Raw genomic sequence first — 16,277 nt, forward strand, 5'->3', positions numbered from 1 at the left:
TGAAAGTCTAACCAGGCATCAAGGTGTGAACCACCAGATTCAGATAGTTGACAGGGGAATACGCCCTCTAACTGATTACTACTTTGGAAATTATTCCCTGAAATAATTTTAAATAATACCCAGCAAAATTCTGGACAACTACCTGTCAGGTTGGACCCTTTATGTTTAACGATCTTGGTTTATTGCCCCAGTTGTAACTCTCCCACTTCAAGTCTTAACCAATGTTTCATAACCCAAAATCTGTTTCTCCTTTCACAAAATCCAGCATCTTTTGTTCCCTGCCGGCAACTTTCTGGATTCATCGGATTTTGTGAGACAATGCAATTATTAGCAACTAAAACCTCAAAAGCCCTAGACAGAGTAAATTTGGAAAAATAGTTTGACCTGTTTTTATTGCTACAAGGTTAGCTCTGCCCACATTCTGGTCTTCACTATATGAAATCATTCACAGCCTGCTTCAGTTGCACTGCCTCACAGCTACCACAGGAACATGGCCTTAGGTAAAGCTCTCATCAATTTACATTGAGAAAGTAGTTCATTGTTTATTTTTTTCTGTTATAAACCAACGTGAATCAGTTATAATTAAACATTTGGAACCACAAAATCATGCTTTAAGGGCACACGACTACCAGGCATTTGGAAGCAATGATTTCAGACACATTCCCACAGTAGAGAGAAATCCAACTGTAGAGCTTCCAAAGAGTTGCATTGCAACCATCTTTGAATGTAGTTTCTACATATTTGAATAACTGTCAGCAGTTGTTTAAGCAGAAAAAAGCCATAGCAGAAAGAAGATAAGGTTTACTGCTGAACACTTGTGATTTTTGGTGAATGTTCGGTTGGGTTGGGTTTGGGGAAAATGACTGTACAGCTTTAAAATTTTCCGCAGAGAAAACATTTCCATGTACATGTCACATTTTCTCATACGTGGAGTAAGACTTAGAAGTTACAACCCATTGGCCTATCATGCTGTCCATCAAATATTTATTGTTATGAGCCCAGAGGACCCCAAAACCCAGCAGCCACTTCAGTGTCTTGCTGACAAAACTTGCCCCTTCAGGGTTCTTTCAGGTGCCTTTTTGTTTCTCTTATTCTCTTATCTCCTCCTGCATGAACCACAAGGGCTTTGACCAGGCTGAACTAAGCACTCACAAACCATCTTCCAAACGGGTTTTCCACAAGCTTGCCAGCTTGTCCTGTTCCAGTCCCAGCTGCTGTTGTTGGCTGCCACACTGTAGAAGTGATCTCTGTGTGTCTCTCTCTCTCACACCTGTTTGACTCTCTCTGCTTGCAAAACCACAGGACCCTCTTAGAACAGAAAGCTCCCCTCCAGATAGAATGCAGCTCTGACACACTCTTTCATCTGTTAACTTTTTATAAACAGCAATCCATCAGTGAAGTCTCTTGGGCACTCTCTAAAGCTCTTGCAGACTGTTGGTCCCGACATGTCAAGCATGGGGCAGAGCTCCAGTATTTTAAATAAGATCTGTTTTAAAGTGTTTGTATGTGACCTACTCTATCAAATCTCTTCCAATTTATCTCCCCAAAACATATCTATATACTCTGTCACACCATCAAAACTAATCCCATTCACCAAAACTTGGTCCATAGTCTTCCAGATACTGGCAATTAAACCGATCATTTAGATGCCACCCACTCAGGCAGTCAAATCACACAACAAAAATTAAACATTTAAATCACAAAATTCTTAACACGCAAGAAAATGTGACATGCTGAGTGTTAACTTACATCTGTGTATCGAAACACAGGATGAGTCCCTTGAACTGATGTGACTGTCAAGGGAAGCCCTTTCAGATTCCAAAGCTTTCGACTCAGATCATCATATGATTTCACAATATTGATGCTCCTCTCCTCAAACCCTGCAGACTGAAGGAAAAAAAAGATACAAATTTGATATTATGATTTGGAGGGAAAAAAAACTTTAAATTGTGGATTATTCTGAATCTTACAAATAACATGCAATTATGAGAATAATTTTTATGGGCAATAAATTTTTTGAAGAAATTAAAAATCTTCAAAAAAAGTTGCTACCCAATTACAATAGAGAGATTGCACAAACAGGTTAATGATTTTCTCAAAACCAAGTTGCAAGACTCTGTAACATGCAAATAGTGAAAATGAAGGAGACAAAGAACCTGCTTTTATCCTCCAGTAGGAAAGAACATTAGATTTTTGGAACCAAGGTTAAAACTAAAGCAGGATGCTTATTTTGCGGTGAAAGGCGAGTTGAAAGACATTTCTTTGAGATTCACAAATGGCAATGTTTTATTTTATTTCTTAAATCCATTTGTATTCCAAATTTAATCTTTGAAGAAATTACCTAAATGAACATTAAGATTTGGCATGTTTGACTGTTCCTGCAATGGAAGAAATTCAGACTTATGCGATTACATAATTTATCTCAATGTTTAATGAACACACCAAGAGAGTGCCATTAAAAAAATATTGTTAGAAGTCTTTTTTTTGTTTTTTTCTGCCACTGTATGACTGCAACGCAGTTAACATATCAGTTAGTGCAACATTATTACAGCGCCAGCGACCTGGGAACAAATCCAATACTGTCTGTCAGGATTTTGTAAGTTCTCCTCATTACATGGGTTTTTTCCAGGTGCTCTGGTTTCCTACCACCCTCCAAAATGTGCAAGGTCGGGAGGTTAATTGGGTATAACTGGGCTACATGGGCTTTATGGGCTGAAAGAGTTTCTTCCCATGCTGCAGTTTTGAAAAAAATTTGTATGTAAATAAATTTTAAAATCGCACTACCACCACCAAAATTAGCATCTCCCATTGATGAGTAATGCCATCTAGAGGAACCTTTGCTAACTCCCAACTTTACAAAAAGAATCCTCATCCTTCTCAAATCTCTCAAATGGAAAGAACATGACTGAAAATATGGGAACATAGAAGTTCTGGATTCAACAATCCATGGCTGGTCCTCCGATAGCAAGTCTCAGATGAGATGAATTTGCACGGTTTCTAGTATCTGTACATATAACATAGCACAAGACAGGAACAAGCACTTTGCCCCAAGATGTCAGTGTCAAACAGGATGCCAAGTTCAATGAAATCCCTTCTGTTCGCAAATGATAGACTAGCAAGAGACCCAGCGTTTCCAAGGAAATAAAACACTCAGTTGTTGACTACATGGTTGGGGAACAAAATACCCCCCAAAAAAATTTCATTGTAATTCTGCATAAATTGTCCCTTGCCTGTCTGGAGGCCTGTTCTGTTTTCTGCTGTCTGCCCCTTGCATGTCTGGAAGGATCAACAGTGAGATGAGACTGATGTTCCTCCGCTGTCTCGTTTTCTCCTTTGCCTAACTCTACGGGCTTGTGAAGAGCTTCTGCCAATGTTGCTTTGCTTTTTGGGGTCCATATTGAACTGGGTTTGGCCACTTGTTTTTATTCTGAAGGTACATTGATGCACAGCTCTGTCACTAATTAATGTATCCTTGGTGCAAGTTCAAAAACAGTAAGGCGAGTCAGTTCTAGTAAATACTTGTATAATAAATAGTAATGCAAGTCAGTGCAAGCTGGTCAAAAAGCACTTTTGAATGACCCTAAATATTAAATTCAATGTGGTCATGACATTCAGCATCAAATGTTACCCCTACTGAACCTCCCTGGACATTTCTAGAGTGCTCCATATGGATTTGCATGGAGAACAGACAAACAAATAGATGCACAAATATATATTAGATAGCTCTCTATTCACAACATGTTCATGCATCAATCTAGAAGCCTCTTGTATCAGATTCCACCCAACAGCCTGTACAAAAAAACCTCTCACCTCCCTCCCACCTTAAACACATCCTCATGAATTCATTATTTTTATTCTAGGAAGAGATTCTGACTGTCTATGCCTCCACATAATTTATAAACCTATCGAGTCTCTCCTCGGTTTCTGATGCTCCAAAACTGATATATTATTAAAAATATTATTTTAAACAACTACAGTGGCACTGAAGCCGCCAAAATATAAAGCATACCACAAGTGACAAAATTCAGAGTACTATGTCCATGCTATCCATCAAGTAGCCATTTCTTGGGATCCCATCTAACAGCACCTGGGTCTGTCATCTTCTATGCTTTTACAATTCAAGTACTTGTCAAGTCACCTTTATTTGTTACTCATACCATAACGACTAATGCAATGCACAGTAAAGATGAGATAGCATTTCTCCAGGACCATGGAGCAGATTTACATAAATAGGAGTTAAATATTGCCAATAATATTAATACAATTTTAAAAATAGTACACGTATGTTATAGGAATTGAGGAGCCTGTTGGCTTGGCGAGGGAAAAAGTTGTTGTACAATCTAGATGTGTGGGCCCGAATGCTACAGTTCCTCCTTCCAGATGGTAGAAGGGAGAAAAGTTAACAAGAGGGGTGTGAGAAGTCCTTCACAATGTATTTGCCTTCTCCATGCATCGTGTGTTGTAGATGTCCATCGTGGTAGGAAGGGAGCCCCAATGACTTCACAGTCCTCTGCAGGGTCTTACGGTCTGAGATGGTACAGTTTCCAAATCAGGCAGAGATGCAATTGCTCAAAATGCTCTCAATACATCCTCTGTGGAATGGAGTGAGGATGGAGGGTGGGAGATGAACTTTCCTCAGTCTTCACAGGAAGTAGAGGCGCTGCTGAGCTTTCTTGGCTATGGAACTGGTGTTGAGGGACCAGGTGAGATTCTCTGCCAAGTGTACATCAAGAAACTTGGTACTCTTGACGATCTCAACAGTAGAGACATCAATAGTCAGCAGAGAGCGATTTTTTTTTCCTTTCCCCAGGCCCTCATGAAGTCGACAACCATCTCTTTTGTTTTATTAGCATTCAGATGTAGGTTGTTGGCTCTGCACCAGTCCACTAGTGACTGCACCTCACCTCTGTACACTGATTCATCGCTCTTGCTGATAAGGCCCACCATGGTCATATTGTCAGCCAACTTGATGTGGTTCACTCAAGAGTCAGTGGAATGAGCAGCAAGGGAACAAGCACACAGCCCTTCATTATCAAAGATCAATGTGCATTCTCATGAAAAAATACTGAGGAGCAACTAAATTGACTAAAACAAAAGGACAAACACATCTTAAACCATCAGTTCGACCCAGACATCACCAAAGCATTGGGCATTTACAGGCTTCACCTTTAGTTTCATGGAGAACTCAGCATCATTTTCTGAGATGGGTGCACTTTCCTCAATTTATGCCAGTTACGGCTGGCTAATTGGTCAAAAGTCCCTCGTTTCTTTTATTTGCTATTTTACCATTAACTGGCCTTCCCAGAATCTTAGGGTTTTGGAAAAATCACCAGATGCATCCATTGCCCCACCAACCACCAATTTCAAAGACAAATCAGGTTTCAACACTTCCATGTATTTATCAGATAATGAGGAAGGTCTCTAAAAAATAAAATGGTAGTTAAATAGAATTTAAACCAGCTATTTAAACTCCAAGTGGTTGCTGCAAAACATTTTCCTTTTGTAGATTCAAGGTGTTCAATTAAAAACCAAAATACATCAAGTCAACCTTATTTAGAATTCAAACCCAACATTTCATATTCTTCTTACTCAAGCCATTTGAACTAATGAAGGTGATTCAAATTTCTGGTGCATTTTATAAAATGAAAGTAAACTTGCAGTATTATTAATTTTTGGTACAATATATTTTCAAATTAATTAGAGATAAACTCTAACAATGAGTAATTCATCCAGTGAGAACAATAATGAAAGCAAATTCAAGCATGGCCTACAATCTGTTTACTTTTTTATTAAATTACCAACACATTTTCATTCCTATCAAAAGCTGCATTCTGACTGAGTACTTTGAGTAGCAGCTATTCATTCAAAGTTTAGTCATAATTTACATCTGTTCAATTAAATTTACAATTTGATAGATGGCACACTTCCAGAATATGCCCGCATCAAACCCTCTTGAAGTGATGCAGACTGCTGTTCTGAGTGAAATGTTAGTAGCAGAGATAGTGGGAAACTTTTCCCTATAGTAAAGATGTCAAAAAACAAATGGGATTGGAACAGAGTTACAATCAACAAGTTTTGAGCAGAATTTTTTTTCATCCAGGTGGCTGAAATCAGGAATGAACTGCCTGAGTGGGTGGTGGAGGTTGGTATTCCCAGAACATGTATCTGGACAACACATATCTGGACAACATTCCCAGCAGAGTGCTCAGGAGATGTGCAGTTCAGCCGGCAGATATTCTCACCAACATCTTTAACATCTCCCTGAGCAGCACCATGGTTCCAACGTGCTTCAAAGTCCCCACCATTGTCCCCAAGCTGAAGAAGTCGTCAGTGTCCTGCCTAAATAAGTAACGTCCTGCCGCACTCACATCTACCGTCATGAAGTGTTTCGAGAGTCTCATCATGGGGCACATTAACCTCCTGCTGCCCCCCCTCACTGGACCCCCTGCAGTTTGCATATAGATTCATCCGCTCTACAGGCGATGTCATCGCCACCACCCTCCATCTAGCCCTTGCCCACCTGGAAAATAAGGACAGGTATGTTTGAATGCTGTTTATTGACTTCAGTTCAGCATTCCTCACAATCATACCTCAGTACCTGTTGGGGAAGTTAAACCTACTGGACCTAAACATCTCCTTCTTCAATTGGATTCTTGACTTCCTGACAGGGAGACTTCAGGCAGTCCAGATCGAAAAAAACACCTATAAGACCATTACAGGGCTGTGTGCTTATTTATTCCCTTGCTGCTCATTCCACTGACTCTTGAGTGAACGACATCAAGTTGGCTGACAATATGACCACGGTGGGCCTTATCAGCAAAAACGATGAATCAATGTACAGAGGTGAGGTGCAGTCACTAGTGGATAATAGAGGCTTGCTCAGAGGGTGTTACATGCAATTGGCCTCAGCGTTTCAGTCTAGGAAGAAGCAAGTCAACAATGTTTATACTTGACAACTAACCAGCAATCCCTCTGAGGGACTAGAACCCCCTTGAACAAAAATCAGAGTAAGCTAACCCTGGAGCACAGTAGAAAGAGGGGAGGTGAGATTGGGACGAGGGGTCATAAGTTAAGGGTTAGCGGGCAAAAATTTAGAAGTAACATGAGAGGGAGCTTCCGGAAGAGGTTGTTGCAGCAAGGTCAACTTTGTCATTTAAGAGAAGGTTGGAAAAGTGCATGGATGTAAGGGGATTGGAGAGTTATGGGGGCAGGGAACGGGTAAGTGGGACTAGAGGAGATCACTTAAATCGCTACGGACTAGAGGGGCCGAGATGGCCTGTTTCCGTACTGTAATTGATATATATAACATAACATAACAATCACAGCACAGAAACAGGCCATTAGGCCCTTCTAGTCCGCAACGAACCAAACACCCTTTTCTAATCCCACCTCCCTGCACAATGCCCATGACCCTCCATCTTCTTCTCATCCATATACCTGTCCAACCTTTTCTTAAATAATACAATTGACTCCGCCGCCACCATTTCTCCCGGAAGATCATTCCACACAGCTACCACTCTCTGAGTAAAGAAGTTCCCCCTCATGTTACCTCTAAACCTCTGCCCCTTAATTCTTAACTCATGTCCTCTTGTTTTAAACTTTCCTCCTCTTAACGGAAATAGTCTATCCACATCCATTCTGTCTATCCCTTTCATAATCTTAAATACTTCTATCAAATCCCCTCTCAACCTTCTACGCTCCAAAGAATAAAGACCCAATCTGTCCAATCTCTCCCCATACTCCAGATGCTTAAACCCAGGCAACATTCTGGTAAACCTTCTCTGCACTCTCTCCACTCTGTTTATATCCTTCCTATAATTAGGCGACCAGAACTGCACACAGAACTCCAAATTAGGCCGCACCAACGTCTTATACAATCTCAACATCACCTCCCAACTCCTATATTCCATGCAATGATTGATAAAGGCCAGCATACTAAAAGCCTTCTTCACCACCCTATTCACGTGAGTTTCTACCTTCAGGGAACGATGTACCATCACTCCTAAATCTTTCTGCTCTTCTGTATTCCTCAATGCTCTCCCATTTACCACATATGTCCTATTCTGATTCTTCTTACCAAAATGAAGCACCTCACACTTATCAGCATTAAATTCCATCTGCCATTTTTCAGCCCACTTTTCTAAGCAGCCCAAATCCCTCTGCAATGGACTGGTGCAGAGCCAACAACCTACATCTGAATGCTAATAAAACAAAAGAGATGGTTGTCGACTTCAGGAGGGCCTGGGGTGGGGGGGGTGTGGGGGAGAGGGGAGAAGGAAGAAAAAAAAAATTCGCTCTCTGCTGACTATTGACGGCTCTACCATTGACATCGTCAAGAGTACAAAGTTTCTTGGTGTACACTTGGCAGAGAATCTCACCTGGTCCCTCAAAACCAGTTCCATAGCCAAGAAAGTCCAGCAGCGCCTCTACTTCCTGTGAAGACTGAGGAAAGTTCATCTCCCACCCTCCATCCTCACTACATTCCACAGAGGATGTATTGAGAGCATTCTGAGCAATTGCATCTCTGCCTGATTTGGAAACTGTACCACCTCAGACCGTAAGACCCTGCAGAGGACTGTGAAGTCATTGGGACTCCCTTCCTACCACGATGGACATCAACAACACATGATGCATGCAGAAAGCAAATACATTGTCAAGGACTTCTCACACCCCTCTTGTAAACTTTTCTCCCTTCTACCATCTGGAAGGAGCTACTGTAGCATTCGGGCCCACGCATCTAGATTGCACAACAGTTTTTTTCCCCTCGCCAAGCCAACAGGCTCCTCAATTCCGATAACATACGTGTACTATTTTTTTTTAATTGTATTAATATTATTGACAATATTTAACTCCTATTTATATAAATCTGCTCCATGGTCCTGGAGAAAGGCCATCTCATCTTTACTGCGCATTGCATTAGTTGTTATGGTATGAGTGACAAATAAAGGTGACTTGACAAGTACTTGAATTGCAAAAGCATAGAAGATGACAGACCCAGGTGCTGTTAGATGGGATCCCAAGAAATGGCTACTCGATGGATAGCATGGACACAGTACTCTGACAGGCCCGTTTCTGTTTTGCACAGCTTTATACCTACAAAACAGTGTGGGACACTCTCAATGAGTATTAACAGATTTCATGAATGATATAACTCAGATTTGTTGAAATGACAACATTCCAATTTTGCCATTTTTTAAATGACCCTTAATTAGACAACATATCAAAATATTGTGCCTACTTTGTACACAGAAAGGGGTTAAGATTCAATTTCTTCAAAAGCAAAATGGAAAGGCACTTGAAAGAGAATGATCTTCATGGTAATGGGGAAGAGAGAGGTAATGACTGCACTACTTAGAGCCGGCATATGAATGGGTCTCTTTCAGAATCATAAAAAGTTGACAACTCTAGTCTCATCTGACATACATTTGACATTTAAACTAGAGAAATGTGTACAATCCTGACAAATCTCTTGAAAAACGCATGCAAAAGACCAGTAATAGAAATACAATAAAATGACAAATGCAATTACATTATTCAAAATAGAAAAATAAAATCAGAAACTACAGATTTAACAATTCTCGTCAGGAAAGTTATTAAAGTCATTCAAGAAGGGCACTTAGAAATGTGCATTGTAATCAAGAAAATTCAATGTGATTTTGTGATAGTTAAATAACTTTTGACCAATTTAATAAAGCCCTTTGAAATAGTAACATATGTTGTGGATTAAGAGGAACAGGTGGATGTACTACTCAAGATTTCCAAAAGGTATTTTATAAGGTGCCACAAAAGTTATTGTGGAAAATAAAAGTTCTCTTTTTTTTTTAAAAAAAGAGATAATATATTGGCACAGATAGAAGATTGCCTGACTAACATGAAACAGACTGGTGTTAACTGATCTCATTCTGGCTGGCAAAATGCAACTTGCGTCCTGAACTACTGATCATCTAGAAGGATGACTTGGTAAAAATGCAGAAGGTACAGCTGCTAAATTTGCAGATGACACAGAAGAAATACAAGAAAGTGAATGATGAAAAGAACACCAGGTGGCAACAAAGATAGGGTAAGGGAATAGGCAAAGTTCTGGCAAAAAGGAGTACAATACAAGAAAATCTGAAATGATCCATTTTACAGGAAAACTAAAGTAAATAGTTAAGGAGCCAAGTGTCCTACTCCTGTTCCTAATTTGTGTAGCTGTACACAATTTTACATTTTCAAAAGCATTTCAAATCCAGCTACACACATTCCTCATTGCTTTATTCTTTGCAAAGTAATTTAAGATCAACCCAAGGAAGTCAACATGCACAGACTTCAGCACTCTGGATTAACAAATAACAGAATAAATCAATAGTGAATTACTTTTCAACTTTGCTGGTCCATGCTAAACATATTGTATGTGGATTGCAGCTGGTACAAAAATATTTTCACCAAGATAGGAACTGACAGTGTCGGTAAAATGCTGCACAATGATTATTCACTCTGACAACTTGAGGAAAGTAAATAAGGCGTGCTCAATAATTCATGCTTATTTGGTTTTCTTTATATTTGTCTTTGAGATGTGCAAGGTCATTGCTTATGGCCTACTCTGAGAGAGTGGTCCTCGAAAAGTGGTGACATGAATTTTACTGATCCACTGATAACAGTTTGATCAACGACCAGCACAGGGTCAATGATGGTGCTACAACTCCAGAAGCAAATACAGGCGATAGGGAAGGCCGTTTCACTTCTTCACAAATATGAGAGAACCCACAAGGTGGTTAGAATATTTCAAAAGCTTTAAAATAATTTTTTTGAAACCAGAATTCAATTCTTAGTGATAAGATCTGACATCTGCTACAGCAAGGCATGCTCATTTGACAATATCCCCATGCATTGCTGACTATTTCAGAAAAACAAAAACCTTGCCAAAACAGACATAGTGTTTTATGTTATTCTCTAAATCAAGGATTACAATGTGTTTGCCTCCCAAGCACACAATCTTTCAAATGAACTCCTTACCCCTTTTTCTATTTCGATGACAGAGTCCAGTAAATCTCCAGCGTAACACACTATTGATTCTGGGAGATCCATGTGTCTTCAGGAACAAAAAGTAGAGAAGAAAAAAAATCCATCAGTACGATTCACAATTCCTACGCATCTTGTGCAGCAAGGATTCAAAATGATTGAGAGAATATCTTTAGGTCCTTTCTTCTGCCATAAAGTATGGGTCTTAGCAGACCAGGTCATAGTGATAGAGCCATACAGCAAAAAAAGGCCCGATGGCCCATCAAGTTTGCACCAACTCACTTCTATTTTTTTCCACATCCACATGAACTCCCTTCATTTTATACCCACTCACCTACACACAAGGGGCCATTTACAATTGCTAATTAACTTCCCTACCTGCACATCTTTGGGAAGTGGGAGAAGTCCTATCGTTCCCAAGGAGACTAAGTCAACCACACACAGAGAACAGTTTCCTTTCTTTCAATTCCTCCATCTCCGTCAAATTTGCTCCCAAGATGAAATCTTCCATTCCAAAAAGTCCCCCTTCTTCAAAAAACTTGGCTTCAGTTCTACCACCATCAACTTCAGCCCTTACCCACATCTCTTCCATTTCCCACACATCTGCACTGGCTCTCTCTGCACCTAGATGCAACAAAAATATTCCCCTTGAACTCACCTACCATTCCACCAGCCTCCACATCCAACATATTTAACTCAGCAATTTCCTCCACTTACAATGTGATCCCACCATCAGACACCCCCTTCCCCCTCCCTGTTTTCGGTAGGCACTGCTCCCTCCATTACTCCCTTGTCCATTCACCCCTTTCCTTGAATCATCCCCTTGGCACCTTCCCTCTGACTGCAAGAAGTGTCACACCTGCGCCCACATCTCCTCCCTCATCACCATTCGGGTCCCACTTCTCTGTGTGAATCTGCAAAAGTCATCTACTGCATCTATACCTGTTTTGGACTTCTCTAGATCAGGAGAAATGGATGCAGACCAGGAGATTGCTTTGCTGAGCACCTTCGCTCTGTCCACATCGATGACGGAGATCTTAACCAATTCAATTCTGCGTTGATGTGTCTGACCTTGGCCTCATGCACTGCCAAACCAAGACCACTCATAAATTGGAGGAGCAACACCTCACAATCTGCCTTGGCACTCTTCAAATCAGATGGCACTGACATCAACTTCTTTGGTTTCTCTATACCACTCCCAGCTCTCCCTCTGTTCCCTGTCTCCTTTCCTCTCCAATCACAGAGCCATCCCTACTCCCCCCCCTGCCGTTTTCTCTTGTGCCCTTCCTCCCTTATCCACGTTACTTTTATCCTGTGCTCTTCCCCTACCCATCCCACCATTTTATTCAGTTTCATGCCGACATTTTGCTCACAACTTGAAGGGCATAAGCTTGAAACAATGGTTATGTATCTTTATCTTTGCCATATGAAGAACACTGCTTGACCTACTGAGTTTCTCCAACATTGTATTTTAACTTCAATCACAGTGTCTGCAGATACTGAGAAAACAGAAGTCAGCTGGAGCCATGAGGCAACAGCTCTACAAAGCTACATTGCGCTGCTCAGACCAACTTAAGATCCGAAATGTGACTCACGTTATTCAGTGTGGGATTTGTCAAGTACTAAGGAAACTCAACAACGGCCTTTTGTGAGTGGCAAGAGAATAAGACTATAATTACAGTGCTGCTTGTAACAAGAAAAACCAACATGTCAGACAATTAAAAATAATATGGCTGGTGTTACGAACTAACAACCCTTTTAAATTTTGTTGGGAACTAAAGGGAGTTTGTTAGCACTAACACAGGAACAGCAATGGAAAATTCACCTGACAATGAAAAATTCAATAGTTTTTATTAAAATTTTAATAACATAACATTTCTTACCCATCTTTAAACTTACTCTGTGTGTGTGTGTGTGTGTGTGTGTGTGTGTGTGTGTGTGTGTGAGTGTGTGTGTGTGTGTGTGAGAGTGTATGTGAGTGTGAGTGTGTGTGTGTGTGTGTGTGTGTGTGTGTGTGTGTGTGTGTGTGTGTAAAATTAAGTCCCACTCTCAAAAGTCAATCTTTAAAAGTTCAGCATCATTTTAGTCTTGTTTGAAGGTCTTAATTTCTCAGTTCAGAATTAGAAAGCACTTTTAAACAACACATCTTCAGGCCTCTTTACTCACACTTCTGTTTTGCACACACACAAAGAATCTGCTCTCTTGTCAAAGAGACAGCAATTGCATCTATTTTCTTCCACAAACCAGACAAGGGTTAAACAAAGTAGCCATACAAAAATAGACCCAGTAGAGACAGTGAAGTGGTCTTCCTTATTTCAAAAGCCACCGGTTCGGTGGTTCCCCCTTTCCCAGGAGAACAACAGCACCTATTCTGGTTACTGTAACTCAACCCTGCCTTTCACAGGCTTTTAAATATGTTTCAACCCCTGTGTGTTTAGGGTTTTGACTTCTGTCAACTCCAAGCTGAACTGTCTCTCATTTTGATATTTCCAGCCCATTTCCCATGTCACATGGTATGTAACATCATTTCCGTCTTTGAAACTCAAAAGTCTTTTGACACAAATGTGCTAAAAGCTTTCAAGTCCACTTATTTATTCGAGAAGTCTGCCTTCCTCAGAACTAAAATGGCTGTGGTTCTGAAATAACACCTATTGATTCCAATATCTCGAGAACCATCATAAATCCTTTTCATCGTCTTAACTCTAACTTCAATCAGCATCCATTTTCATCTCAAACTGGCTTCTGTCTTCTACCTCAAAAAACCATGTGAGTTTAAAATGCAAATGTGTTGTCTTTGTGCCCCTGTAACTTACTAAGAATACAATTACTAAGACATTCATATCTGAGAAATATAGTTTAACATTAAATTAAAGATTAACATAAATCCATAGAGTGGCACATATTACAGAAATAAATGTTTTCTTTCACCATCTAGTTACGACAATTTCATGGCCAGAGGTTACAGGCTTCAACTAGATGAGCATCACATTTGTTACAGCATCAAACTGATCAGTGTCATGAATATTCAAAACAGCAGCAGGTTGTAATTTTATTTTGGAGATGCAGTATAGGAACAAGTTCTTCCAGCCCATGAATCTGTGCCACTGAAATACACCCATGTGACCAATTAACCCACATGTATTTAGAATGTGGGAGGATACAGGGAGCCTATCAACTCATATAGATTTGGCCCAGGTCGCTGGTACTGTAATAGTGTTGTGCTATCGACTATGCTACCCGTGTCACCCCATAAAGTATAAATTGTTTATTTCAATTAATCACTGATGAAGGTGTGTGGGGGGGGGGGGGGGGGGGGGAGTGGGAAAACAAATGAGAAAGCACAAAGTGCAGAGTGTATAATGATATGTTGGAACAACTCAATCAAGCCAGAAAGGAAACCAAGGTACTTGTCTGCAAGACATGGAAAATAAAAAGAAACTTACTTTGGGACCCATGCTTAAATTTAATTTTAAATTTAAATTTAGACATACAGCACAGCCACAAGTCTGTGCTACCCAATTTACACCCACTTAATCTACAACCCCCAGTAGGTTTTGAATGATGGGAAGAAACTGGAACCCCCGGCAAAAACCCATTCAGATGCGGGGAGAACGTACTAGGAGAGACTGGATGGCAACCGTTCGCATGAAAGGCTAGTTCTCGGGGGAAAAAAACTTAACAAGGATTAGTGAATTTTTGGTCATCTCCCATCTCCTTCGTAATTACTTCTGTTTAAAAACCTACATTTCAACAAGGAATTTCTAAGACTGAACTTTGGAATGTATTTCTTCCCTTGTACCCAAGCTGTAATGGTTTGGGTATCACACACGACACACACACAGCCCCTCCCCATTGGTTTTGATTTGACTATAGTGTTATAAAATAAATAACACTGCCTTGATGAATTTCTGTTGCTGCTGGTCTGCAGCGTTACAGTACAAACACCTTACAGACAGCGTGGGTATCGAATCCAGGTCCCGATCACTAGCGCTGTAAAGGCATTGCACTGACAATTATGCCAACTGTGCCGCCCCAACATATTGATGTGTGAAAGTGTACAAAGTCACGCAGGAAACCTTCAAAAGACACAAGGAGAAAACAGAATCTGGATAGAAAAAATTCTTTCCAGTCAACTCGATGATGTAAGACACTGTCCTCACGAACAATGTAATTGGAAAAGCAAAGTTTATACAAACCTGTATATACTCTCTAAAAGCTGTTTTCCCCCTTGCTTCTACCCTGCAGGAGCCTGTAGAATGTTACAGCTTTATGAGATATTCGACTTCCAACTCTTATTCTACGGAGTTTGGTGCTAAAGTGATCTCTTCCACAACAGAAGGGATCACTTTAGCACCTTCAAGAAATGGATTCACGTTCAGCAGTGTAATCAATGGGTGGCACAGCCCTATTACAGCACCAGTGGCCCAGATTCAAATCCAGCGTTGTAAGGTGTTTGCACGTCCTCCCTGTGGAGGTGTGGGTTTCCTTCGGGTGCTCTGGTTTTCTCCCACATTCCAAAGAAGTACAGACTCAGTGGATTAATTGGTCAGATGGGTGTGCTTGGCATACACGGGCCAGAAGGGGTTGTTTCTGTATCTTGAAAATTTTTTTTAAAAAGAACTAAAATTAAATGAATTGAATCTCAATCAGCCCTTTCAATTCATCTAACAAGAATTAGAAATGACCCACACTTTATTGACCCGACATTTTAAATACATGTTCCCAATCACTTACATCTGAAGAAGATGTTTAACAATTTGCTCAGGAATACGTCGACAGTCACGCAGGTTACCACCCTTCCACACGACAGCTTCGCAAATGGATCCATCCTGGAAACGTCTGAGCTCAGAACTTTCTCCCCAAAGTTCTCTGAATTCTGCTGCCTGTTTAAAAACAGAATTATTATTCCCCTGCAACTCCTTCGACATGAACTGAAGAAGAAACACTCAACAGTAATACTTTACTTGGAGGATAAATAAAGTGAACATATAGCTGCTTCTGGTGATGTGAGTTGAGGGAGGAGAGAGACAAAAGGAAAATCTTTAGTTCCTTAAACAATTCACAGGAACATTTGACATTCAGGACCTCCTCAACCTTCCTACATGTCATTGGTCTTTATATGGACCACAACATCTGGCTCCTCACCCTCCCTCCTGAAAATACCGCGAACTCGATCCAAGATATCTCGGACCCTGGCACCAGGAAAGCAACATACCATACAGGATAATTAATCTCTGTCTCCCTAATTATGGAATCCCATACATAAAAACATACAT

At 40.4% G+C, this 16,277-nt stretch overlaps 1 protein-coding gene across 1 annotated transcript in view; it reads right to left on the reverse strand.

Moving 5' to 3' along the window:
• nol6 (nucleolar protein 6 (RNA-associated)) overlaps positions 1-16,277 on the reverse strand; it is a 160,800-nt gene that overhangs the window by 48,135 nt on the left and 96,388 nt on the right. The window contains exons 14-16 of the mRNA XM_069924127.1: positions 15,736-15,884; positions 10,996-11,071; positions 1,750-1,887 (exon numbers count right to left, since the gene is read on the reverse strand). Of these exons, the coding sequence (XP_069780228.1) occupies positions 1,750-1,887; positions 10,996-11,071; positions 15,736-15,884 (363 nt within the window). The remainder of the gene's footprint in view (positions 1-1,749; positions 1,888-10,995; positions 11,072-15,735; positions 15,885-16,277) is intronic.

The sequence above is a fragment of the Narcine bancroftii genome, chromosome 3, assembly GCF_036971445.1.
Source record: "Narcine bancroftii isolate sNarBan1 chromosome 3, sNarBan1.hap1, whole genome shotgun sequence".
NCBI classification, from domain to species: Eukaryota; Metazoa; Chordata; class Chondrichthyes; order Torpediniformes; family Narcinidae; genus Narcine; species Narcine bancroftii.